This window comes from Drosophila rhopaloa, unplaced genomic scaffold (genome assembly GCF_018152115.1).
Source record: "Drosophila rhopaloa isolate 14029-0021.01 unplaced genomic scaffold, ASM1815211v1 contig_163, whole genome shotgun sequence".
NCBI classification, from domain to species: domain Eukaryota; kingdom Metazoa; phylum Arthropoda; class Insecta; order Diptera; family Drosophilidae; genus Drosophila; species Drosophila rhopaloa.
Window position 1 is genome coordinate 10,141,603 of NW_025335043.1, and position 26,414 is coordinate 10,168,016.

General features: G+C 39.9%; 4 protein-coding genes across 5 annotated transcripts; 2 read left to right on the forward strand and 2 right to left on the reverse strand.

The window, feature by feature from the left end:
• The first annotated feature begins 381 nt into the window (after window positions 1-381).
• Window positions 382-4,662, forward strand: LOC108043328 (mediator of RNA polymerase II transcription subunit 15). Its single transcript, XM_017121993.2, has 7 exons — window positions 382-627; window positions 685-1,012; window positions 1,071-3,230; window positions 3,295-3,474; window positions 3,539-3,722; window positions 3,783-4,001; window positions 4,323-4,662. Exons 2-7 carry the CDS (start codon window positions 690-692, stop codon window positions 4,362-4,364), a joined length of 3,108 nt encoding a protein of 1,035 aa, XP_016977482.2. The 5' UTR covers window positions 382-627; window positions 685-689; the 3' UTR covers window positions 4,365-4,662.
• Window positions 4,663-5,119: 457 nt separating this feature from the next.
• Window positions 5,120-15,743, reverse strand: LOC108040649. The gene is made up of 9 exons (XM_044457990.1): window positions 14,810-15,743; window positions 13,859-14,352; window positions 13,737-13,795; window positions 13,538-13,661; window positions 13,297-13,477; window positions 13,036-13,228; window positions 11,335-12,432; window positions 5,639-5,779; window positions 5,120-5,527 (listed from the first exon to the last, which is right to left on the reverse strand). Exons 2-9 carry the CDS (start codon window positions 14,331-14,333, stop codon window positions 5,297-5,299), a joined length of 2,502 nt encoding a protein of 833 aa, XP_044313925.1. The 5' UTR covers window positions 14,334-14,352; window positions 14,810-15,743; the 3' UTR covers window positions 5,120-5,296.
• Window positions 8,941-11,279, forward strand: LOC108043330. Its single transcript, XM_017121997.2, has one exon. It carries the CDS (start codon window positions 9,262-9,264, stop codon window positions 10,315-10,317), a length of 1,056 nt encoding a protein of 351 aa, XP_016977486.1. The 5' UTR covers window positions 8,941-9,261; the 3' UTR covers window positions 10,318-11,279.
• A 1,612-nt stretch (window positions 15,744-17,355) lies between the features above and the next one.
• Window positions 17,356-26,266, reverse strand: LOC108043321 (failed axon connections). Of its 2 annotated transcripts, none has more exons than XM_017121980.2 (5): window positions 25,543-26,266; window positions 21,558-21,896; window positions 20,003-20,337; window positions 19,835-19,937; window positions 17,356-19,500 (listed from the first exon to the last, which is right to left on the reverse strand). In XM_017121980.2, exons 1-5 carry the CDS (start codon window positions 25,948-25,950, stop codon window positions 19,447-19,449), a joined length of 1,239 nt encoding a protein of 412 aa, XP_016977469.1. In that variant the 5' UTR covers window positions 25,951-26,266; the 3' UTR covers window positions 17,356-19,446. The 2 variants fall into 2 exon arrangements, with proteins under 2 accessions (XP_016977469.1, XP_016977468.1); XM_017121979.2 differs by having other exon boundaries at window positions 20,003-20,346.
• Between the last annotated feature and the right edge of the window lie 148 nt (window positions 26,267-26,414).

Here is a 26,414-nt window from a genome sequence, read left to right on the forward strand (position 1 = left end):
TATAAATATATTTTTTGCTAGTACCTTAGGAGTCTTTTTATGCAAAAAAAAATCATTTAAAATAAGCAAAGAGAAACTGAATTTTCGAGTTAAAATTTATTTTCCATTATTTCTAACGATTATTTATTTAATCAAAAATAATGATTATTTTGCATTTTTATTTTTGTTTTTGCCAAAAAATATATTATTTTTTTTATATACATTATAAAATTCAAAAATTAATTTTTTTGTATGTCGCTCCTAAATGATTGATATCACCCCCTGGTGATATTGGGTTCCCTTGTTTTTAAAAATAATTGTTGGGTATTCATGAAAAACGGTATATAAAGTAGGTATTTTTTCAAAGACTTCTGCTACCTGGCAACACTTGAGGTTTGCGTCTATACTAAATGCCTGTCAAAACTGTTTCGCGAAATAAGCGACAAATTCATTTTTTTGCAATTGGAAATTGGTTTTTCGCTGAAAGTATTCGCTTAAAAACTGGGACAAACCCGAATTTAACTTCTTAGGATTTTTGGCCAAGGTTTTAAGTGGTTTTCGTCAGCGGCAAAAAGCAGAGTCACGGGGGAACGAAAAATTCAGCCGGCAGACGCTTTTTTGTTGGGCGAAATTTGCAGACGTGAGCGCGTGAGTTTTGGGGAGTTAGTTCCCAGATGTACATACCTGAACTCGGTCCAATTGCAGCCGCGATGTCCAACGTAGAGATCTACGACTCCTCCAATTCCCAGTTGAGCAGCGACGAATATAGCCACGGGGAAGAGGAATACGACGCCTTGATGGACGCGGCGGTTAGCAAGCAGCGTCCCCAGAAGACCAAACTGAAAGATTCCGGATCGGATAAACCCGGAAATGGAACAGCAGATCCTCCGGTTTCGTCAGACAAGGATGAAATGCCAGAGATCGCACCGGAACCGCCTTCCACTCGGGCCGAAACTCTTCGTCGGATCCGGCAATTGCAATTGCAGCGGCGCCGCTGGCCCAATCTTTACTTCAAGCGCCGTAGCATGCGTTGGTAAGTAAAAATCCATTTAAAAAACCTTTCAAATCTCAAATGCCCCTATCAATCATAGGCTGCGACCCAATAAAATAAATTACAATACCTATTTTGAGGGTCTGATGGATTTGCTGCCCAAACGAAGGAACAGATTGCAGCAAGAGGCTCGCTATTCCAGGCGGCGTAGGAGCTACGACAGCAGGAGCATCAGTCGTAGCCGTAGCCACAGCCGTAGTCGTAGTCGTAGTCGCAGTCGCAGTCGCAGTCGGAGCTTCTCCAGTAGGCGCAGTGTCAGTCGTTCGCCGGAACTCATTTGTCTAGACGACACGGAAAACGAGGAATCCCCTGAGAAACCAGAGATAAATCAGCGGTCAAGGGTTACGCCAACCAAGGAAAATATACCTAGGATTGCGGCACCGCTTCAAATAAACTACGATATGCCGGAGAATCTGAAAGCCAACCCACCTGCTAGCAACGAAAACGGTGCCTCTGTCCTCGAAGAGTTCTTAAAGAAAAAGGAGCCACAGCAGTCGGGTTACGACTTGGACAAGCTCTCTGCCAGCCTCGAGTTGGAGCAGGCACTTCAGGATCAGACGTTGGTTCAGCAGGATGAGCAAGAGGTTGCCGAGTCCCTAGTTGTTAATGCCACTCTCAAGAGACGCCGGTCAGTGACACCGCCTACAAGTACCGAAAAGTGTCCCATTCCCGATGTCGTGGAGAATCTGGATGAAGATGATGATACCATTGAGTTCTTAACGGAGCAGGAACTCAAACCAGAAGAGATGGATCCACCATTAAATCTCCAAACGTCTGTCACTCCAGCTGCTAATCCCCTACAAAATCAACCTAATCTTAAACTTAGCACACCGTACTCTTTGGCACTTTCGTCTGCCGCCAAGCAGAATGACAATTTGGCCAACGTCTCCTACAGCTTAAATACTCCTTCACCGACAGCAACTCCAATGGAGATATCCTATTCCAACGAGAAGCTGCCAAATAACATAAAGCTCAATATGCAGAACTTTACAAATCAGCAGACACCTTTACCCCAATTGGCTACATCGTATGCAGCTATATCCCAGGTCGCTGCTTCCGCACAGAGGTTTCCAGCTCAGGTTGCTCCATTAAAGGCAGTTCCACCTCTGAAAGATCTAGTACAGACGTCTCCAGCGCGTCAGACTCCGTTACAACAAATGGCTCCACCAAGATCAGCTCCACCACAACAGATGGCTCCACCAAAATCAGCGCCACCACAACAAATGGCTCAACCAAAATCAGCGCCACCACAACAGATGGCTCCACCAAAAGCAGGTCCTTCACAGCAGATAGCTCCTCCACATCAGATAGCTCCTCCGCATCAGCTAGCTCCACCTCCGCAGAACCTTGCGCCTCCTCAGCAGCTAGCTCCTCCACCGCAGCTAGTTCCTCCGCTGCAGCTAGTTCCTTCGCAGCAGCTAGATCCCTCAAGATCAGCTTCATTACAGCAGATGACACTACCAAGATCAGTTGCACCACAGCAGATAGCACTACAAAGATCAGGTGCACTTCAACAGTTGGCCAGTTCCCCAAGGGAAGTTCCGCCTCAGCAGTTGGCCTCACCAAGGGAAACTCAGACACCACAACCTCAAATGCCGTATCAAGTGCAACCCCACTTGCCTCCACCAATTCCCCCAAGTTTTGTGGTACCCCAGCAGCCCCAACCACGTCGCTCGGAGACAGTTTCAACTCAGACAAAGGTGCCGCAATCACCGCAGCCATCTTCTTCGAGCACCCGCCAAAAGACCAACATTGATCTCAATAACAGTAATGCCAACTTCCATTATCGCATTAAAGAACTTTTCGAAGAAATAGACACCATCATGACGGAGAGGGTAAACTCCGTTCGCCCAGAACCGAAAGCATTCTCAGAAGAGCGGGAGAGTATCACTGCGGATCTGAAGGTACTAGACAATTTAATATCCCAGAAAGAGGAGGAATATAATCGCCTGCTCCACCTTCGTTGCGTGAAAGAGGAGCTGCGTGCACGATTGGAACGCTCGGAACGAATGTCAATCATTAAGGAAATGCTGCCAGCCCTCCTCAACAAGAGCTGCAGCACTGAAGAACTGCTAGAGATGCAAACAATGCTCGTTGACGAGCAGCAATCGCCGATGGGCTCCAAGTACGGTCTGTCGGCGGTGGAGTTATGTCTGAATCACGCAGAACTCAACCAGAAAAACATCCGTTTGCTGCGCGGGTGAGTTTCGAATATTTAATTGCCAGTTAAGAGAGTTCTTCTAATATCCAGTTATTTTTTTAAGAGCAATGGGCTTGAGGGAACAAGCACCGCCTGTATCTTTTCGTAATTTTGAGGAGGAGCGCCAGGAATTCAGAAGAAATTCCTTGCCTGCACGTCAGCCACCGCCAGAATATCAGCGAGAACTTAATACAGATAAAGCTCCACTTGCTAAGCGGCCAAAACTATTTCACTCGCAAGACAGGTGGGAAGACTATGCTATAGATCCTTTGGTTTTCTTCTTACTAATATTCAATTATTTCAATTAGATACCACCAAGAGATGGTCAACTCCACCCCAAATTTGGCCGCCACTTCCTCCTCTTCCTACAACAAATTTATGGGTTCGGGAAAGCCTTTAAATAACCTTTCCCTGGACAATCACTTTGACAATGAATCACTGCTCAAACCGCTGTTTAACAGCAGTCCCATGGTCTCTCAGCGTCAACAACAAGTAAGAAAAAATTGAAATAAATGTGTGCATGTACATCAAATTCATATTTATACTCAACAGTACCAGGCATCACATTCCGTCTACCGCAAAGATGAAGAATTGGCTGATATTAAACGCAAGATAGACAAGATTAAGACGACAGGCGATAAGAAGATACCCAAGTCCGCTGCTGCATCTAACGGCAAGGACCATAAACGCTGCCACGAATGCAAGCGGCGTAAAGCCACCTACTTGTGCACCGGCTGCCAGAGTCAATGGTACTGCAGTCGTGAATGCCAGGTGAGCCGCACCTTCCGGTTATTTTGTAGGATGAATGAAAGCGATACAGAAATATCTTCCGAGCGTAAATTCATATAAGTTTGGCCGTTTAAAAAAAAACATTACTTTTGTCCAAAACAATCAAATCAGTTTAATCAAATTCCCATATTCTTTAAAAATTCATTCTTTAATATATAAACGTTTTCTAAATTCGGCCGGAATTTGGTGAGAAGATTAACATATATACAATTTCAAAAACTTACCTACCACAATTATTTTGTCTTATCCGACACCACAAAAAATATTAATAAAAATGTTTTATTTTTAATACATCCATTTCAGCTGCGTGCATGGGACTCACATTATCAAACCTGTGCTATTTAGGTGGATTGCCCTTAGGATATCAACATTCTATGTCTATAAACTATGACTATACTATAGCGTATCGCATCGCATATACCCTAATCCATTTACTCAGCCGCGTAAGTCATTTAAGGATACAGGACATTGACGAACAATTCAAAATTCATTAAATAAATTTTTGTACTTGTACTCAATCACCGCTCATCCTACAAATAAATCAAATACTTCATGATTACTCTGTACAACTTATTATATTATGGAAAAAATTCAGATCGGAATTATCGTGAAACTTAAATTAATAAACTCTTTTTGCAATTTACATTTTGACAACAATTTTATTTCGGTTCCAGAACAAACCTATTTCATTTATTGTTAATATTATTATTCCATTAAATAAAAGAAATGTAATTTTTAAATCTATCTAAAATGTTGATTTGGTTCTATTAAAGTATTCAAATTATGTTCCTTAATTTGTTAGATATTTAGTTTGATTTTCACTTTGGTTGCTATATTTAAATTACAATATATATTTATTTTCTATTCCTTTATATACAACTCCTGGCTTCTGATAAAATAAACAATACTATTACATTTAGTTTTAATTTTTAACAACTTTTAATTGTTCCAAAATTTATTTGACTTAAAATTAATTTATCAAGCTGAATAATGCATTCAACTAGTTATATACTAAAATTAAATAAAGAGTATCAGATGTGTGCTTAAATTCGATTTAATATATATTTATTTTATATACTAAAAAATTCAATATTATTTTATTTAAAATTTGTATTGAATTTTTATTCAACACTGACATTTTATCGATAAGTTTCAAGTGTATGGCAATGCCCTCGAAAGGCGGCAAGATTTTAAGTTCCAATTTCAAACAGAATTTTCTGTGGAATTTTGATTAAACCATAATTTAACTAGGAATTACGTCTAGAAGCCCTAAAGCTTTATTTACTTCGCCTGCGCACCTGGCACAATAGCTTGATGTCATTGATATGCAACCGGAGTGGCTGCCTCCTGGACCACGGACCACGTCTCAATTTCCGGATGCGCAGCTGGCGGCTACAGTGTAGTCTAAACTTCAGATTCGGATTCCATGCCGCATCGGCTGAGGCGGAGGGCGTGACGCATTTGTACGCGTATTGCCACCATAATCGAATGCTCTGTTTGGTGCTGTTCTGAAATCGGGATTGCCAGTGGGTGGTTTTAGTAGTGGGTGTGTTGTGTGTGTGTGGGGGCTGTAAATATTATTGGACCCTAAAAGATGACTGAAGGGAAAGAACACTCACCATGTAGACGGGCAAAACGTAGAAACGCTTGCACTCGCGCCGTATAAAGTTGAAGGCGATGGGGCGGCGGTATGTCGATGATACCTTGGTCAGGTGCGAACGGATCGCGCTGGCGCTCGTCGATCGCTGCAGACGCTGGAGCTGCGAAAATAAAATAAAATAAAATGGCGCGCGCACGTAATTAGTTTTCCAAACAATTGAACACATTTTGAGAACACAATTAATATGCGCAAAATGTTTGCAAAGAATTCGCGCCAAATTTGGCTTGCAAATGATTCGAGTCGAGCTGGGTTTCATTTAAGTTATGGCCGATACTCGGTTCTATATTGTTATTAGTTTAGACACCTGGCTCTAGCAAATAATACGAACATTGAAAGCCATATTTGGGAGGCCTATACGTATTTATGCGTTACATTTGCATTAAAAAGTGTGCCTAATTGGAGCACTTCAACAGAATATTGATAGATATTTATTTTTCATTAATAGGGAATTATTTCTTTAATGTTGGTTTTGAAACATCTTATAAATTTCTATTTTAAAAACTAGGAATATTGGGGAAAAACTACGTTCCAAAAGATTCCTTTATTAATAAAAATATTTGATCTATTTAAGAAAAAACACAAAATACAAGTTTTTTTATCAAATCATTATGATTGGGTATTTATTAGATTCATAAACACAAGATTTATGAGTTTGTTTATTTATTTTTAAATAAAACTCAAGTAAACATTTGTTTTGAGGAGTGTATATAAGCCATATCAGAAAGTTTGCTAAAAACGTTATCATTTAAATTTTACTAACAGTTGTGAATGAAATGATAATATATCGCCAATATCTACAATATGATTAATCACCTTTCAGCAAGTAATCGTTATCTTAGGGTCGGAAAACTCCACAATAGCTCTGATATTTATAAGTGGGGATCGTTTGGGTGGGGTTCTGTTGGATCGGGTGGGTAAGTGGGTGGTGGGGGAGTCCCTGAACTTGCTTATCAAAGCGGCAAAGCAAGTCGCTTTTGTTGTCTACATAATAATAACTATAAAAATTACAGTTGCAAGGCGGTGCGGATTGTTGTCGCAGTGAGCAAAAGCGACAGGCAAAAGCGAAGTCATCCAACTCGAAGTTGATAGCAATTAAATCCGCTTATCAGTTTAGAGACGCGATTTAAATTAGCACCCCAATGGAACCCGCCCCGCTACCCCTTAATCTACCGCCCCCTTCCCTGTCTCTCGGCTTCTTTGTGATTTGTCCTCGGCGATGACTACACGCCGACAAGTTTTTGCTATTATTAAACAGTTTTACAAGCCGCTAACGCTCAGAAATTGTTGCTAATTAGTTGAACCGCGCACGCCGGCGCAGTAGACCTTAAAAGCGGCGACCCATCGATGGGACAGGGGGCGGTGGAGGGTTAAGCGGTGGTAACCGCCAAGCAGTGCCAGCTCTAATAAAGGTGTGCGCTGGTATGAGTAGCAGTGCACCGCGAGAAATTACGTGTTAAGAACTATTTAAATACCATTAACCAGAAACAGTCGAGATTCTATAACTCGAACTTTCCTATCTAAAAGTCTGTAGATAGAAGTTGTAGATAGAAGTTAAATGAAAATATAGAATATTGATTGTTTTTTTTTTGTAAAAATCACTTCAATGATAAATTAATACAAATTTGTTATTAAATTTAAACAATTTTTGTTAAGAATGTTTTTGTATCAAAAGTTGAGTTCTAAAATGATTCATTGTCACAATAGCCTTCTCCTAATTCCAAATAATACTCAAGTCAAAGGCTGTAAAATATTATTAAATGATAAAGTATTGGCTAGTAAATTCAGTGAAGAGTAAACAAATAAATATATTAATTAACCAATTTCAGTAAACATTTTTCTCCAAGTGCACGTGTCAAGATTGGAGGCAATCGAGCTGAATTAGATGTTGCTGGGGTCGATTGAGTGCAGATCAAGCGATGAGCAATCGAGTGCAGGGTGCAGCGTGAGGTGCACAATTAGATTCTTCGAAAAAATCTGAAATTATGAAAGGACCTTGAATGCAATTGCTCTTTCGAACAATTTGCATGTGAATAAAGTTGAAAAGTCGCATTTTTTTGTTGTCAATCACTGCGTATGTGTAATATTTAAAAGGTTGCTGCATGTGCATTTCGACTGCCTGTCGATAAAAACCCAGTTTTGTTATCCTCGCATGCACTTTCTCTATTTATTTATTTATTGTTTTCGCCATTTGCCCTCTGACAATTAACACGGCAACCAAAACAGCGAACGGAAAAACAAACAAATCTAACGCTTCGTTTAAAGCGATTTGTGCGCGCTTTTTCATGAAATTCGTTGTTGTGTTTGATGTTGTATTAGGGGTATGTGCGTGCTACGGGGTTTTTGTGGGCCCGTGTCCGTTGGGCTGGCACTATCTCCTTCTCTATCTGCCCGGCTATATCTAAGCACGATCGGTCGCAGGGTGTCGCCGGGCTTGTGTGTGCCTATGATTCAGCGCCGGGCACACAACACAACAACAGTAAACAAATAGCAACAATAGGGGAAAGCGTGACGATTCTCAGATACCCATTGTATTACCACGCAACAAGATTTAGACTTCAAATTGTCACCTACATACAAAATTGTATGTGGTTCAATAAAATATTTGGATCAGAAAACGATTTGATTTTCTAATGTCATCTCCAATCAGTCGCCAAAAGGTATGCAATGATTTTAACAAACGAAAGGACTATACACTAGTGAAATATTTATTGAAAATGTATTCCTTTTTAAAATAATATTCCTTTTTTACAAGGAAACTTAAAACGATTCTCTATGAAAAAAAAATCTAGATCATTTCGAAAAATAATTTTGTATACAACATTAAGAAATCTTAAGAGGGTTACGATTTTTTAACAATTCCTAATTGTTTGTAAAAGTTAATCTTTCTTTGGATAATCTTTTCTCTTAAACCATATCTACAATTTTAAAATCTTATAAGTTGCATTTAAAATGAATGCTACAATCTTGGGAACCATATATGGTATAAGTACCTTTAAGGAATAACTTTTAATTTACTTTCGGACATTGAACTATCGATGTTAGAATGCCTTATCTAGGATCCACATATTAAAAATGTTTTAAGGACTAAAAGCTTTGTGATTTCTAATGGTCCGTGTCGTACCACCTGAAAGGCTTAGCACACCCCAGCCTACTCCAAATGTATAGGGCACCACAACTCCCACCACAATGAATGGCGGGCGCTGTGTTCCGTTCTGTTTTTATTCTGCCAGTTGATTTCTGTTCGGGTTCGGATCCGCTCAGCTCAGTTCAGTTCAGTTCAGTCGGTTCGACCACGGTTCGTGTCGATTTCGGATTCGCAACCGTTCCGTTGTCATTGTCGGATTGGATCGGAGAGGGTCTTGCAAGTAAAATTCATGTTAATGAATGTTAATTTATACATTTGTAAGAATCTAAAATCTGTTTTTCCATACACAACAATTATTGACGCGGCGGCAGCAGTAGCTGGCGGTGATTTCGAATTTTGAAAGCAGTCGCGCCCGAAACGTCGCTGCGAACGCATCGATCGGTAATAACGGTAAAGCTATAGCATAACGCTGCGGTGAAAACTGGGATATTACCACGATGGATCCCGAGTTTGTGAACAAATACAATCAGGTCCTTAGTCGCCTGAAGCTGGTGGAGAACTTCGATGGCACTGATCCTGGCAAGCTGCCCCAGTTTCTGCAGAAAATCGAGGCCCTAATGCCGGCCATAAATAGTTTCGATGACTACTATAAAGCTCAGCTAATAGGACATATAAAAAATAAGTGCACGGAACGAGCAAGAGAAGCCGTTTTCACACGTCAAATGAGTGCTCCCGTTGGCAATGGCAATGGGTCTGCAAATGGCCACCTCCTGAAAGCCGAATCCTGGCTGAAACTCAAGGATCAGTTGCTGTATAACTATGCGGAAAGGGAGTCCAGCTATTCGCTGATACACAAGATACGCAGTGCTGTTGTGGACTCGAACATAGAGCTGTATTACCAGAAGATGGCCAAACTGAAGCACAGACTGATCAATAGAAAGCTAACGCACAACGACACTTTGTATGGCCTCGAGGATATTGAGAGGATCACGCTGCAGGTGTTTAGGGATCACCTGCCCGAACCCACCCACTCGATGATCCTGCGTAGAAATCCGAAGAGCATGGAGGAGGCCTACCGCTACATAGTGGAGGTGCAACAGCAGTTCTACACGCAGAGTGGATCGCTGGCCAGCGATAGCCAGGCGGCCACCTTCAGCACCAGCCACAAGCAGCAATCCTACGGCGTGGGCATGGGCGGAGTGGGCGTGGGCACCGTGGGACTGGGCGTGGGCATGGGCGCCGTGGGTCTGGGCCTCTCCTCCTATGCCCGCCAAATGTCCTCGGACAAGGGACAGCTGCAGAGTAGCTCCCAAAAGAGCTACTACAATCAGTCGGCACCGCCAGTGGGCGCCGGCAAGAATCATCCCATGTTCAAGAGCATCGGCAATCCCACCTTCAAGTCCAGCTTCAGTTACAATGGCAGCAGCAACAGTGGTTCCGGCATGGCATCCAATTATGCGAGTGGCAAGAAGGCGGACATTAAGCAGAACTACCAGCAGCAGAAGAGCCAGAACTATGCGAAGACCTCATCCGCGAGTGCTTGGAAGAAGTAGCATGGCTATCCGATCTCCCAATCTAAGTATGAGATAAGCAGATCGAGCATGACCTAATCCCTTGGAGCCTGTGACTAAGCCAAGGCAAAGTGCTTGCCACCTCATGCTAATTACCCTAAAACCTCACCCTCTAATGCTGATGATGATGTGGTCGAAGATTATAGGATGTGAATATAGATTATAGTAATGTGAGCAATACTGTGCAATGAGATGGAGCTGATGTTCTGTACTTACAGATAAACATAACAAATATATCAGTATCAGTCAAATTTAATATGATAATGATGTGAATAATTAAATAATACAAATGTTAATATTATAAAAAACAATGCAACAAATTAAATACCTCCATGAATGATAATGTATAAGATTGCACATGCAAATAATACAAATGATGTGAATATAGATGAAGATAATACAAATAATAGAAAGTAAAGACATTCAAATTATAGAAAGTGTGCATACTGTTAAACAAAATGAACAACAATTAAAAAAGTAACAATGTGGATATAAAAGGAGGTACAAAAATTATAATAATGTTATTTAATATAATTAAAATAATGTAATTGTTAACAAAACTAAAGGGATACATTTAATATGCTTAAAAATTAACGATTAAAATATCTAAAAGTATATGACATAATAGTATTTAAAAACGACGAAGAGTTGATGGAAATGATCTTGTCGATAAACAAGATAATGAAGCCGATCAAAATGATCTGAGGTATGATGTTCAATAATGATGACATCGATCGCGTGTCTATCGATGATGATCAATCCGCAGACAGTATGGACATGTTAATTATTAGCTCATAAGACTCGAGTGTACATAGCCCCACACCTCAACCTCAGCCTCAGTCACATTACCCCTATATATCTCCCACAAATCCCCTATTTTAACAACAATCGCCCACCTTCAAATTTGTTTTTGTTAACAATAAAGTGTAAAGTCTAACAGCCTTTTCTTCTGTGTTTGACGGTCAGGGGTTTGATTTTTGGCGGAATTTGTTTACTCACTATTTGCTGGGCACTGGATCGATGGGCAGAGTTCCTAGAATCGTAACCCAAATCCTGGGGTGCAGGTTCCGATTGCTGTTCCTGAAGTTTCACAGTCTTGGGTCTGGACTTATCCTTGGCTTCCTTTTCGGTCTTTCCAAAGAGTCCTCTCTGTTCCGCCCGACGAATGAGGTACTTTTCATTCAGATGAGTCAAGGTTTTCCGGCGAACCAGGGATAAATAACTACCCGTGGTCTGCTGCTTAATGCAATTATCCTGATTGATGCATATATCTGGGACTATATCCTGCACAAACTCATCGATATCGGGGGTAACTATCAGATCAATGCTATCTACTCTTGGCAGAGGAGGTGCCGTTGATGCCGGCGTTCCCGGAGCCGGAAGTTCCGGTTGCGTGGAGGGCTTATCCTTCTTCCTGGGCGAATCCTTGCTCATTGCAGCCGCGGGAATATTGGCTGCCTCCGCTTCGGCTATAGCCTCCAATCGCTTCTGCTCCTTGTAGGCATTGCGATGCTTCTCCAAGGCCAATTTATTAATCAATTCAACGACGTGCTTCACCATATCCTCGTTTTCGGTGCCCACAATGGAGTGCGTTTGGTACAGGACGAATTGGACTTGGGGTCGCGACATCGACATGGTGAGGGTCAGCAGCTGCTCCTCGAGGATCATGGCCACCCGCTGGCGACCTTCATCGCTGACCTCCGATTCCGTTAGCACCTCCAGCATACTCAGATCTCCACCCCTCGAACAAATCAAATCGATGGGATCCGAAATGGCACTAAAAGAGTTTGGTGGAGTGGCGAATATTCCCACAACCGTTCTAAATCGATTAGATTCCATAGGAAACGAGGTGAATGCATCGCCAAACAGTCGGATATTGTTAACCCCTATGAGTTCCATATAACGACGGTACTCTTTCAGATTTGCACCGGCTCCATAAACATAGAAGTTATTCACCCGATTGATGGAGTAGAAAAGTGCTGCCAAATATGCGGTGGATCGAGGGGAACCTATATGCGTCTGCAATATATCGCCATCCAATTCAAAGTAATCCATCAACTTGGACATAATGGCCGGACCAAAAGTAAAGTTCTTGTCCTGGAAAAAACATTAATGTTTGTAAACATTTAAAAAAGTGCATTGGAACTTCTGCAAACCCAAAAAAAGTGTAAACATTCTCAAGTTGTGAAGTATTAAATTACACGAAAATAGTTTTATTGGGCATTGTTTTTTATTTCGACCAGATTTGGTTTCAATGTTTATTGATCATACGCAGTGTTGACTTACCGAAAATGCAAGCTGTCTACGTGCATTTTTTCCGGGAAAAACTAACTTTCAGCTTGTTACTTATAGTTGCAACAGGAAATAAGCGTTTAATGTAATCACGGTATCGTTTTCTTATTAAAACTGTACTTATAAAGGTAGTATTTGTTTATAAGATTATGTAATCTATATTTAAAATAAAAAACCTTGGTAGATAAATTAAATACGTAATATCTGACAGCTTAATGGTATTATAAAAATAAATATTTGTGATAATAGTAATGCTTTGATTAAGGCAGTCAATGTCAACATTTGAGTTGACGATAATCATAAGCTTATATACTTTAAAAGGATATAAACTGGGATTCTTTGCCACACAAATAAGTTTTAAAAATAGTAATATATATAATAGTTGGTAACACATTTTAATTGACTTACCTGCATTATAAAGTAATGCTTAGTCATCAGCACGGATTTAGTGAACTCGCTGCGGTCCTTGGGAATACAGGATATGACCAGAGGACATATATTGTCCCACTTACAGTGCTGCACCAGAAGCTGTTCCTCATCGTCCGGTCCGTGGACAGTAAAGCCCATTTCGGTAAGGATCTTATCCGCCTCTTCTTTGTTTCTAATAATTAAATTTATAAAGTTTGTTATACATTTCTAATAAAAAACATGTAATTTTTATTCACTAACCGCACTAAAAAGGGATTAATCCAACCGGTGACCACAGGATTAGCAGCTGCGATGGCCACTTTCTCATTCTGGAGGTGGATGGGTAGCAGTTGGGAAAGCTTAAGAGCTCCCACCCGAATCCTCATCCGGGAAATCGATGCTGCCAGTCGAACACGATGTTGCCAAAGGACATCAGCGAGGTCTGTTTCAAGATTAGGGTGAGTACAAACATTATCATATTGAAATATGTGTTTACACCCACCAGTCACTTCCGACTCTTTGTAAAGACTCGCTTGGAGATCTTTCTCCTCGGAATTACGACCTTTGAACTGACGATCGTAGAGTTCGAAGAGCATTAACCATATCCTTTGTTCGTCGTTTTTGTACTAAGAAAGAAAAATATCCAGCTTAAAATCCAATCCCCAAAAAAACGATACTTTTATAAAGAAAACTCCACTAACCTCCTTGTGTTGTTCAAAAAAGCAGACATCATTCAAGGCATTCGACATAACAACCTTATCTAAAAGGTACAAAACAAAATGTTTAGATGACCGTGAAATACAATCCTATCTTGAGGACCTACATCTAAAAACATCGTAAATCAAGGAGAAGGCCAATCGCATCTCATGCTCATTTTGAAAGTTCACTAAAATCGGTGGTTTGCGAAGAAGTTTTGCAGCATTGGCAATGGTGGGCAATGTCCAACGAGCTCCAGCCTTCAGTTTGACCTTGACCGTAGTGGAATGGCAGTATTTCAGGGTCCTGCTTCGTCGTCCATTTGGACTTACTCCCGGAGAAAGGATCTTGGTGATGCGCAGCGGATCAAACATAGGTTTTTCCTTCTTATTTATGTCGTGTAGGGATAGGGTATCATCGGACGAGTCGTTCACGTGGCGCTGGATCTCCAATAGCATGTAGTACATCTTGTCCTGCCACTCTTCATCGCTGGGCAGATAGATCTGCTTCGTCTTCTTTAGCTTCTTGCTCTGCTCCTTGAAAATGGCCGGGTAAACCGAGAATATGTCCGCCAAGCTCAGGAAAAATAGTTGATTGGACATGACGGATGTTTAGAATGATCTAATTTTGTAAGTCCGTATATGATTTAATTTATGTTCTTTAAGTTATATTAGCTTTAATTAACCGGTATAAAATTCAATGTTATTATTTCAATGAATCTTATAATACATTTGCAACATGTTTGAAAATATCAATTTATCGTGATAAGTGTTATCCACTATCTAAAAACAATCAACTTTTATCTAAGGTGGGTTATTAAAACAGGCAAATTCACAAAAATGAGGCCGTGATTATATAAAATATTTATTGCCCAGGAATTTCATGTTACAACGATTTAATTTCGTTCCACTAGAAGTAGCAGTACATAGAAAATATATTCACCGCCTAACTGTTAATTTATAATAACATTTTAATTGTTAATTAAAAAGTTCAAAGTGAAGTTACTACGAATTTATAAGATTTTAAGTAACATGCAATGAGTAATGAATTTCTAATTTGGTACAGCCTAATGTTAAACCTCTATATCACACCGGTACTAAATTTCAGCACGATCGGTTAATGAGGGATAGCCTCCACAATTAGTTAGATGTCGATACGGTGCTCTAATTTAGTATATCCATTATATTTTAATGCACTAGATTTCAGCACGATCAGTTTGTTGTAATCACAGGTAAATCACACGAAGGCCCCTTTTGGATAACCGGAAAATTCCCCGGATAAACTCTCCCGGAATAACGGTGAAAAGAGCAGGAGCGAATCCGAACCGAGCAGTTGCAGTGAACAGCGGCAACTGGATGAACTCAGGTGGACTCTCCTTTCGATGGCGTGTCTTTCATCTCCCTTTTTGCCTTTGGGACCGCCCACATCCCCCCAATTTCCCCCATTTCCACAACCAATTCCAATGACAATGACAACTGCTGATTTTCATTCTCAGTCTCGTTCTCTCATTTCCATTTCCATTTCGTTCGGTTCGTGCTTAACACCAATTCAATGCTGGGAGCCTCTGAACTCCCAATCGACATCCAACCGCGCTGCATGCTCCATGGAATTACTTATCTATCTCTTTGCACACCCCCCTCGTGCCCTCTCCCTTCCACCCACCTGTCGCCGCATGCAATATGCACGCCAATACTGTCGCCCTCTCGCTTTAGTGGCCCCCTTCCCTCTGGCAGCTGGAAAAAAATTTGCCACAAAGGACAAACGTTACCGTTATACGCTTTCCCAGGATAAGTGTGTTTGTCAGAGTGATAGGTGTATACAGATGCGATCAAATATTTAGAAACTGATAAAAAATTAGTCCTTCAATAACTCAATGGGAGCTATCTCCTAAAAAGGTTTTAAGTACAAACACTGATCCTAAGCACAGCAATATGTATATTCATTTTACTAAACAATAATGACTATGGTAAATCTAGATTAAGTTATGTTTTTAAGCAAATATCTGGTATTAAAAAATAAAATGTATAAAAAAGTACTTATACCTGCAAAAATATGAGAATCATTTTCATTTAAGTCCTTGACCTAATTGCTATCAAAATACGTTACATATACGATTTAACATCTATTGATAAGATACGAAAATAAAAACCAAAATTATTTTGTTGATTTTTATCAAGCCTCTTTTACATTTCAAATCGTGCATAATATTTAAAGTTTCGACATTTACATGAAGTTTTTATACTATACGCTTATACAAAATAGAACACATAAAAGGTTTTTAATAGAAATTCGATAAATTAGCCATATCTTATTTTTATCTGTTTAGGTAATCAACAAATTATTTGAAGATCGTAACAGTGCCCAAACCCAAAACCATTTTTCTCGTAGTTCTTGAATACTGAACACCTCTAAGAAAAACAAAATTTATTGGGGTAAAATATCCGAAGCTAATAAAATAATAACAGCTACAACTTTGACCCCAACTGTAACTGCGAGTCAGATAGATGGATCCAAACGATATCACACTTACCTTTTATTTTTTTACGGGCCTTGCACGCTTGGCGTAATAAATTCCGTTTGCCATATTCGCATGATTTGCTCTGATTGGAATTCGTCTTCAATAAATTGCCAGAAATGTCGCTGACAGAAATAGAGGGGCGAGTGGGGTGGGTGGGCCTGGTATTCATCGATGTGTTTGCCTTGATTAGTCGACGGGGACTTAGAGCCCCCAAAATCCCCCTGCCATTTGTTTGATATTTGATGGCTTCGAAGCGTTCGAATCGAACATCAAATTAAATGTTGATTAGACAACTTCCAACTCTAGTAAAATGGGGGAGGTGGAAAATTTATTGGCCTAGGTCAAATATCGATTATCGCCCCCGTCAACCGTTATATTGGGTCAGATTGAATTGAATGTCAATTTGATTGGCATATCTGGGTGCAAATATATATAAGGCTGTAAAACTATTTACTTTTTGGGTCTCCTTTGTGACCTTGAGCTGGGGAATAAAGTTCAGCGCTGTGTCTGTGAGTACTTCACTTCACCTAATTGAATTGCCAGCTTTGGTTAACTTCTTAACTGAGATCAATTATAATTGGAAAAAATCATATCAATTAATAGTGCCCCAAACTGATTCATCTAGCCTGATTGTTGACCACGAAAACAGTGACCACACAAAATAATTTCGTGGGTCTGGGGTTTCTCTGGGTTGCTATCGGGCGAAATAAATATAACCGAGGGCTACTATGACTGTTTAGATATGAATAAGCAAACTTGAATTAGAGTTATCAGGGGTGTACGTCGAAAGATAACTCGGGTGTCATAATTAAATTTTTCTTCTGTTTCCCGTACAGCCGTAGCCCCGTAGTGTGGGCAAGTAAAGCCACCCCGGCTTAAAGTCGACCGATGCGACTTCTTTATCGGGACAGTGCGTGTCCACCGTGTAAGCCTCCGTCGTAAATCAGTTTGGCGCATTTGGGCTTTGTTTTGTTTTTTTTTTGTTTTTTTATTAAGAAGCATATTTATTATATATAAGATGTATGTAATACAATAATTTTTCTTTCTGTCCGGGTTTGCTTTTCTGCTTTTTACGCTTTTATGGTTTCGGTTTCTTTTCGGTTTATCGTTTTCATTTTTGTTTTTCTTTATCCATTTTATATAATCATATAAAACACTGAGCTACAATACAAATATTGTGATAAAAACTTACAACATAACCTTTAATACATAAAAATACTTGCGTAGTCTACAAATCGTATCGTTATAGAGATTTTCTTCGTGGATCGATCGATCGCCCGCTCGTCTTCTCCAGCTTCTTATTTCTTTTTTTTTGACCTTCCCCTAAATTGTTTTCACTGCTTCTGTCGCGCCTCAATGGGTTCTGTATTTGTTTTTGTTTTCGTTTTTATTTTTTTATTTCTTAGTTGTGTGAGTTTTACCCTATTAAAAGATTTCATTCATTCTCCATCTGTGGCTGATGATGATTTGTTTTTTTTTATGAGAAGTCAAAAAAAAAAAAGGAAAACAATAAACACCGAGGAATCCGTGAATGAATGGGAGGCCGACTGGATAAGGGAGAAAGTGGAGAGATTCGGAGAACAAGGGAGAGAGACAGTGACCTCTCCGCGGAGAATTCTTCCAGTTCTTTCACTCTTCATCTCCTTAGATGTTTGTTGTGTTTTCTATGAGTTTGTCGTTCGTTTTTGTTGTCAGCAGCGTTTTTAATTACAGTAGAAATTATGTTCATATTTATATATATATTTGCATAATCAATATCATTAAATTATATCGTATAAAACACAAGACAGTAGAAAAAATATTTGAGGCTTACAAAATTTTGTTTTAGTGGACGTACCAAAAGAGAATATACATAAGTAGTTACAAATTCGTACAAATTAAAAAATAAATTTTGTTCGTATGGATGGCCGAGTATTTTTTTTGGTTCGAATTAGTCTGATTTTGTGTATGGTGGTGAAAACATCGATAGATCAACGCTCTTAGCTTCTCATAGAAGGGGATTTTGGTTAGCAAAATCATAATACACAGTACAATTACAATAATATTTATAGAAATAAAATATAATATAATATAATAAAAGAACCAACATACAGTTTTTTATGTTTTGTTGTTTGTTTTGTTTTGTTTTTTTTTATACACATCTTTATGCATAATGGGCGTATATAAGGTTTTATATATATAATTATAAGTAATAAATTTTATCCGCTTTGTTTAATTATTTGCACACGAGAATCAAAATTACTATTTGCAATCATATATATATAAAAAATAAACTTAATTGCCGTCTTTCCGTTATATCGTTCCTAAACCAATCTCATTCTCATTCCCATTGCATGCCATCCCTTCTAACCATCACTATATATGTCATATCATATCATATCCTTCTATCGTATTGGTTGCGGATCTTTTCTTTACTTTAAGCTTAATCAATTTTGGAAGAGTAAACAATACCATCGAGTTGCAATTGTTGCTGCATATGCTATATGTGTGTGAGTGTCTGTGAGAGTGAGTGTGGATGAGTGTATTATATAGATCGCTTTTGAATGAAAACTAATGATTAATGCGTATTGTATGCTGTACTACACCTTCCTAACTTTTCCTCCTATCTGGCTTCACTCTTTTTACTCACGTTTTGCTCACTTGTTCTTTGTTTTATTCGAGTTCTTTAACTAATTTTTTATAATTTCTCCCCCCGCTCTCATCGCTTTCATTCATCTTCTTAATATTTATACGTATAAACTTTTATAATTTTATACTAAATGGTTTTTACGGTTTTTTTTACGTTTTCTTAAATTTTTTGCTTTTTGTTTCTTGTTCTTGTAATACAAACGTCGTCGTGTAAATATATAAAAAAAGATGTCCAAAGTTTTTACGTTACGTTATTGTATATGCTTTTTTGTTTTTCTCGTTACTTAGTGGATCGTTCTCTTGCTGATGGTTTTTGCCTGCTTTTGCTTTACAGTTGTCCTAGGTTTGTAAATGGGTGTTTTCTTTGTTTTTTTTTTTGTTTTTTGAGTGGTTTTCTGATGTCTGAATGCTTATATATGAGAGAGCAGCACCTAGCTATATAGGGCCTTACTATATAGTATCGTACTACATATGTATATATATATAATGTGTGTGTATGTGGGTGTTTTTTGTTTCCTTCGATCATACACATATACTAGATATATGTACGCATATAACTAACGGCGAATTTACTTTGTTTCCTCCTTCTCTTTGTTCTCCTCGGTCGACTCTTTCTCGTTTGACTGGAAAAGATTAAGGACATTGTTTAGTATGGGAAGAAAAGTGGTTTGGATTATGCCTAGAAGTTCTTTCTTCGTCGAATTGAATAACTAGACCTTTTTTGTAAAAACTCTGAATAATAAAATAATGAGCAAAACTTAAAAATTTTTAAATCGGTAAAAAAAAATTAATTTAAACGAACAAATGCATTAATTCTTTTTTTGTTATTTGTATGTTCTTTTTTCTTTGGCGAGAAATTAATAGTATTATCTTTAAAAGATCAACAAAAGATCTACATTAATAGGCCCTAGATTATTCGACGTAAAAGACCGTCTAAGATTAAGATGTAGGCCTTACCTTGTCCTTCTCCAACTCCTTCTCGATTTTGTCGCCCTCGGTGCCCTCTTGTTCGTTTGATTTCTCCTGCTCACCACCCTCCTTGCCTTCCTTGGTCTCGGGCCTAAAGTAAAAAAAATGTAATTAGAAAACACATTGCAATCAGGATTTCGAACCATGAGCACTCACTCTGGCTTGGGAATGTGCGCATTGAGGTCCAGCTTCGTGCAGATCTCGTCCCAGTCGGGGAAGCACTTGTCCTTCATGCGCGAAACGTGGCCAATCAAGTTGGGGCACTTCTCGGTCATGTAGTCGCGCAGCGGATACGCAATGTCCTTGGACAGATAGTGAAGCTGCGAGAGAACCGCGAAGGCCACCACATCGAGGGTGGTGGGTTCGTCGCCGAAGAAGAACGGCTTGCAGTCAAGCATCTCGCTGAGCACCTTCAGATCGTTCTTGCCAAACTCCTCGATCTCCTCGGCGCTGTGGACGCCGATGCCATGCGCCTTCAGCTTCTTCGTGCCCTGGAACCACTTGTTGTGTTGAATAGTTGTTTTGCCGTACAGCAGTTACGGATGGGGGTTACGGGGGATGCACAAGCATACGTTACGGAATCGGGGTGTTGGTGGTAGTGATGTGAGTTATTTGGGATCGGGGGGCAATACGCATTACACAGTTAGATGTTCAAAACCAAAGTAGTATGCAAAAAAGAACGAAAAAGAAAAAAGAGAAAAACCATGCAAGAGTTAGTGGTAAAATAACGATTGTTTTCCTTTCGATTTCCCGTTTGGGTTTTGGGTTGGTTATGTGAGAACCGATCGAGATATAAACAAATGCATCCCGCCAGGCATTTTTTGTTTATGCCAACGGAGTTTTCGGGATAAACTATGTGTGGGGATGGTGGTGGTGTTTGGAATTGGTTTTTTTTACTCCTAGGTGCAATATAATACGCCACCGCTTCTTTAATTTCAATTTTCAAGTATTGTTTATTTACACTACCCATCCATCCCCGCCTAATCCAAAACGCCAGCCAACTCGTGAACCTTTTTGGTTTTCAATTACACTTTTAATCTAAACAAATCGCGGATATCTTCGGTTTTAGGAACTACTGGAGGCTCAGCAGCTGGCGTTTTGAAATATTCGAAACCATCGAAAACAGCTACTTTTAAATAAAAAAAAATATATTTCTCTACTTGTCTAGCAGGCAACATCTTCCGCTTTTCACTTTCACTTATTTTGTTTGATTTCGATAAACACTGTTGCAGACTTAATCATCAGTATATTGTAAACTGACTTAGACAACAAATGGTGACACACTACTTGTAATTTGTTTATAATTAAATGAATTTTTCGTTACATTGTACCTACATTAGTAAAATTTTATATAAAAACCCTATCCGTATTAGCTTAGTAGGTAAAAATGTATTCATTAAATGTACAATTAAAAATTAAAATATTAGTTTTTTTTAATATACCAAAGCAACGTTACTTTTACCAACAAAGAAATCCTAGAAAAATATTTAAACCAATGGTTTTAAAACTAGAAGTACGTGTGAAAGAGTGTTATAGTTAGAAAATATTGACTATAATTGGTAGTAAAAAAAACCTCAGTAGAACTAATTACAATAATGACCAAAAGTATGCAATGTTCCAATGAATATTCTAATCAAAATCATACAAATTCTGGGAAAGTGAAAATCGTGGACCATGATCATGACCGCCATATCTCAAACTATCCAGTTACCTTGCGACCAAAGGTGATCTTAAAGAAGAAGTTCAGAATCGAGTTGGGCAGCCGCAGGCCGAGGGCGTGCTGCAAGTTGACCTTGTAGCCCTTGAGCACATTGTCCGGATACTTGGCGCGCCAGTAGAAGATGATCCAGATGAGATGGTTCTCCAGCATGGCAATCGTGGCGTACGACACATTCCTCTGCTCGGCGGTGAGACCCGAGTCCAGATTCTTTTCGTACTTGGACGACAGTTCCTTGATGATGATGGCCGAGTCGGCGATTTCCTCACCATTCAGTTCGATAAACGGTAGCTGACCCTTCTTGGAGCGGAAACGCATCTTATGATCGACATTCTATAAAGAGAAAGAAGCGAAGATTCATATTATTTATTTTTACATGGGATGAGTAATCGTCCAAGGAATGTGAGGGAGCGGGCAATTGTTTACTCCACCCTTTATCTGCGGACAGCATTCCCGGTATTAAATGAGAACACATTTTACTTGATTACTAAATAGGAATTTCACCAGAGTTCTTAATTGTGTCATATCTGTTTGGGGTTTCTTTTTACATATATAAAAAGCCTGAGTGTACACTATAACTAAGCAGAGGTTCAAAGAGTGATTTTTATGAGTCTCATTATAAGATTGTGAATTGCTCCAATAAAATCTAAAAATTATTTCTAACTGAAAATCACAAATAATTAAAATTATTGATTAACATTTTGACCAAACTGATTAATGGATAAATATTTAAAAAATTATAATTATAATCTCAGTAATACAAAACTTCCTATTTTATAATATTGTACCGTAGAATCAGAAAGGTTTTAGTATTATTTCCTTGAAGCATTTTATTTTAAAAAGCAATAAACTATTTTCGTAACATTCCAGATGTTAAGGATACTCATAAACTTGAGATGGCCATATGGAACAAGGAACTTTTTTTTACAGCCATGACTAATGCGAAATGTAGTTCACTCCCCCGCAAGAAATCCGGCCGCTAGATGGCGCTCATGACATACATCTAGCCGGCAATCGTTTGTTTGCGTGTGTATTTGGGTATTTCCTATGTATGCCAAGCAGATGCTGAAAAACCAACCACTACATGAAAAGCTAGCTGTACCTCCCAGGAACCCAAAAACCCAAAACCCGGACTCGAAAACAGAAAACCCACCCAAAAACCAACACCCCTATAACGCACACACAGCGGGAGGGAAAACTCTGTTCCAATTGCCCGCTATTCGAACATTTGGACATATTCCAATGCCTTCCAGTGTGTACACACGTCCACACGAAGCGTTACCGTAAGCTATGTGACAGTTATAGGCGGGTGTCCGGTTTGAACCTTTTCGTTTTCAGCTTGGCTGCACAAATCTACATAATAATTTCTAATTAGAAACAACGGCCATAACAAAAAAGCGAGACGGGCCGTTGGCATATTTTATGCTTTCGCGCCCTCTGCCAAAAAAGGGAGAGGCAGGGTGTGGTTGTCCGCTAGAGAGTGAGAGAGCAAAGAAAGGAGAGAGCGGAGAGAGATTTTCATTTTCGCTTTCCAGCGGCAGCATCGCAACGCTCTGCAAAAAGGGTGGAGTCCGCATTTTTCAATTCCAATGATCCACAAAAAAGGCAGCCTGTCTGCTGTTTCCTCTTATTCAGCTCCATCTTCTTATTCTACTTCTTGTGCCCACGCACAATGCAAATATTTATTTTTTTATTAAATCATTTTGCCAATTAAGGCAATGGCTCCCCCTCGGCTTTTTGGCAGTGTAGAAAATCAGGCAAGAAGAAGCAACAGCAATGCAATTATGCAGCCTGTGTGTGCGTGTGTGTGTATCCACACCCTTGCACAAACGTTCCAATGAGAGCGAGAGCGGGAGAATTGCACTGGAGCGAGTGAGCAACAACAAAGGCCGTCCACTGTGTGTTGTTTTAATGCAAATATGCGGTTTATTAATTAAAACAAAGGCAGCTACAATACCTAAAACAACAAAAACGACAGAAAATAAAAACTCCATTTCCTCTCAATCACACGCACACATTCGCACATGTACAGTTGCAGCAGGAAAGACAGCAGCGTTGCCAGAATACCTTGAAATTGTAGACTGGCAATATTGCACAAATGAAATGGCGCGCCAGCATTTCCATTTGAATTTTAATCAGTCTGTGCTCGTATGCATATGGCAGAGAAAATGTAAATTAATTGCACAATTTACTAACGCGACACTCAGGAATGCCAGCAATGCGGGCCACCGCCTCAAAAGCGAAACTTATGCGTTGTTGTTGTGTTTATTAATGGGCGCCGCCTTCAATGTGGTGTGAAAAAAATGCATTTGGTTTATCATCAATAAAGAAACAACTTCTGCTCTTGTTTACACTGATGAATGTGTATACAAAGGAGGAAAAGAAAAAATGCAGCCGAGCAGCGGGGGGCATAAAAAAGCAAAGCGAGAGGGGGGAAAACTGGCTTAGTCAGTTGCATTTACAGTCACCCTCCCTTTTTTATGATTAATGCGCTGCAACAACAAACCAGAAATGTCAAAGGTCTCCAGTTTGTTGAACTCTTCCATTTTTTTGTGTTTTTAGGCTGCCTTCTTATCAGTGGAAATGGGAAAAATGAAAATGGAAAGTAATTTCCAGCTGCGGGCCAACTGACGGACTGTCAATCATAATTGCTTTTCCTCCTCGCATTCGTGGAATGCAACATATGGGGGCGATTGCTTATCGGCATCTGGAAAAGGCATCAATTAACATTCCTCACAAGGGGCTCGTTTTTCATTAACCAATGTAATTAATAAGATTAAACAGCAATTGCGTCGCCAGTTTTTGTGCGGGTGACCGCACCCATTTCTCCCTCTCCCCAAGCCATATATACAAGTTTTTCCTCTGCTATAAAACTATGAAAAATATGCAAACCGCATCGCGCGCTTTAAAAAGTGAAGAATAAAAAAAACAAACTAAAATGGAAGGCACCATTGGAAGTCGTTGACAGTTGTTTGTATGCCTCTCCCTCCCACACTATTACAGCTACTTAACGGATAAGAAAAAGAAAGGGAAAAGGAGGACGAGGAGGAGAGGAAGACAGCTATTTCTGAGTCCATCTTAAACTGCATCAATTTTTATTAAAAGCAATTACAAGCTGCTGCTGCTGCTACTGTACACAGAAAAAAACATATCGGTTTGAAAGGGAAACATTAACATTTTTCATAATTTATGATTGATACCCTAAGAATTCTAAGATGGATTCCTGGGCTGGATAGAAACTAATTTTCTGGCTTTAAGATGTTTATTTAAAGATAGATAGTTTTTTTTGACATTGTGTATGTCAAAATCATCTTATCATATCATATTAACTTTTTTACCAGTGCAAAAAGAAGTCGAGAGAAAAGTGAAATAAAAAACAGTGCAGCAACAAAAGACAAAGAGCAGACGGTGAGAGAGGGAGCGAGACAAAAGGAGAGAGTCGGCAAGTGCAAAATTTGAAGCACGACTTTTGCGAAAGGGGAGTGTGGGGGGATGGAATCAGAGAGGGGGCCAGAGTGGAGCATAAAGCAGCGACGCAGCGGCGGCGTCGGCGCACACACAAATTTTATGTATACGCTGTGCACACACACCCATACAGGACCAGGCTACAGGTTCACACACACATGACTGAGGAAAAGAGAGGGCAGGCTAAATGTATCCCTTTTTCAGTTACGGGGCAGGGCAGGTCACACACACACACGGGCAGGCTTAGCACACCATGATGGCGGCGCTGGCTCTCTCGCTCTCTTCCTCTCCCGCAGGAGCTGGGAAAAAATCTGTACCGCAAAAATGTCTTGAAAATCTGGGATATCTGGGTTTCTTTTCGGGTTTTCCTGGGTTTTCTTGGGTTCTATTTAGGTTTTTCTGGGATTTTCTAGAGTTATCCTGATGTTAAAGTAGGTTTGCTCAGGATAATCTGGGTTTTAAAAGGATATTTTTTGTGGATTTTCATAGATTTTACTTAGTTCTCCGAACTTACCTCGTATTTCAGGCCTACAAGACGCAGCCAGGTCTCCACCTTTAAGCAATACGGCGACAAAGAGGGCAGCAGAGGGGTGCGCGAAAACTGGTACAGATAGATAATGTCCTTTTCGAAGTTGGTCTTGTGCACATTGAATTTTTGGGCGGGTGGGGCTTCCGATTTCGTAGCCACTTCCGATTTGGCCGCCACCTCCTCCTTTTTGGGCTCTTCATTATCCTGCTGCTGTTTTCCGGCCTCGTCCTTCTTGGGCTCCTCGTTATCCTGCTGCTGTTTACCGGCCTCGTCCTTCTTGTCCTCGGCATCCTCCACTTTTTCCACTGCGGGCTTTTCCGGCTCTTCTGGCTTTTCCGACGCCGCCACTGCGGGCGTTTCCTCGGCGGGTATTTGGGCCACTTCGCTTGCCATTTTTCTTGTTTTTTTTTTTGCTTTGGCTTTTCTTTTACAACTTTTGCTTGCTAACTGAAGTTGCGCTTTCTTTCAGCTAAACAGATTTCGGCTTCGCACTTTTCCTGCCACTCGCACACATACACACACGCGAGAGAAAGAGAGAGAGAGAAAACCACCACTGCGCTTCGATTCAAATTCGGATATTTTCAGTTCCACGGCAAATGCAGGATCTTGACTGAATGCGATTCGATTCGGTTTCGGATGGATTCAGGAGCCGCTTTCCTTTCCAACCGCTCTCGGGAGTTTGAAAATTTGAAATGAGAGCGGACTTAGCGTTGCGGAGGCGACTTTAGAGATGAAGAAATATCGATGCCAACATCGATGTCATCGATGTTTTTAAAATATCGTTGATATCGATGCTTTGTTGGGCACCATCGATATTTTTCCGTCTCTAACGGGTATCGAAAATCTTCCTCCCGTTC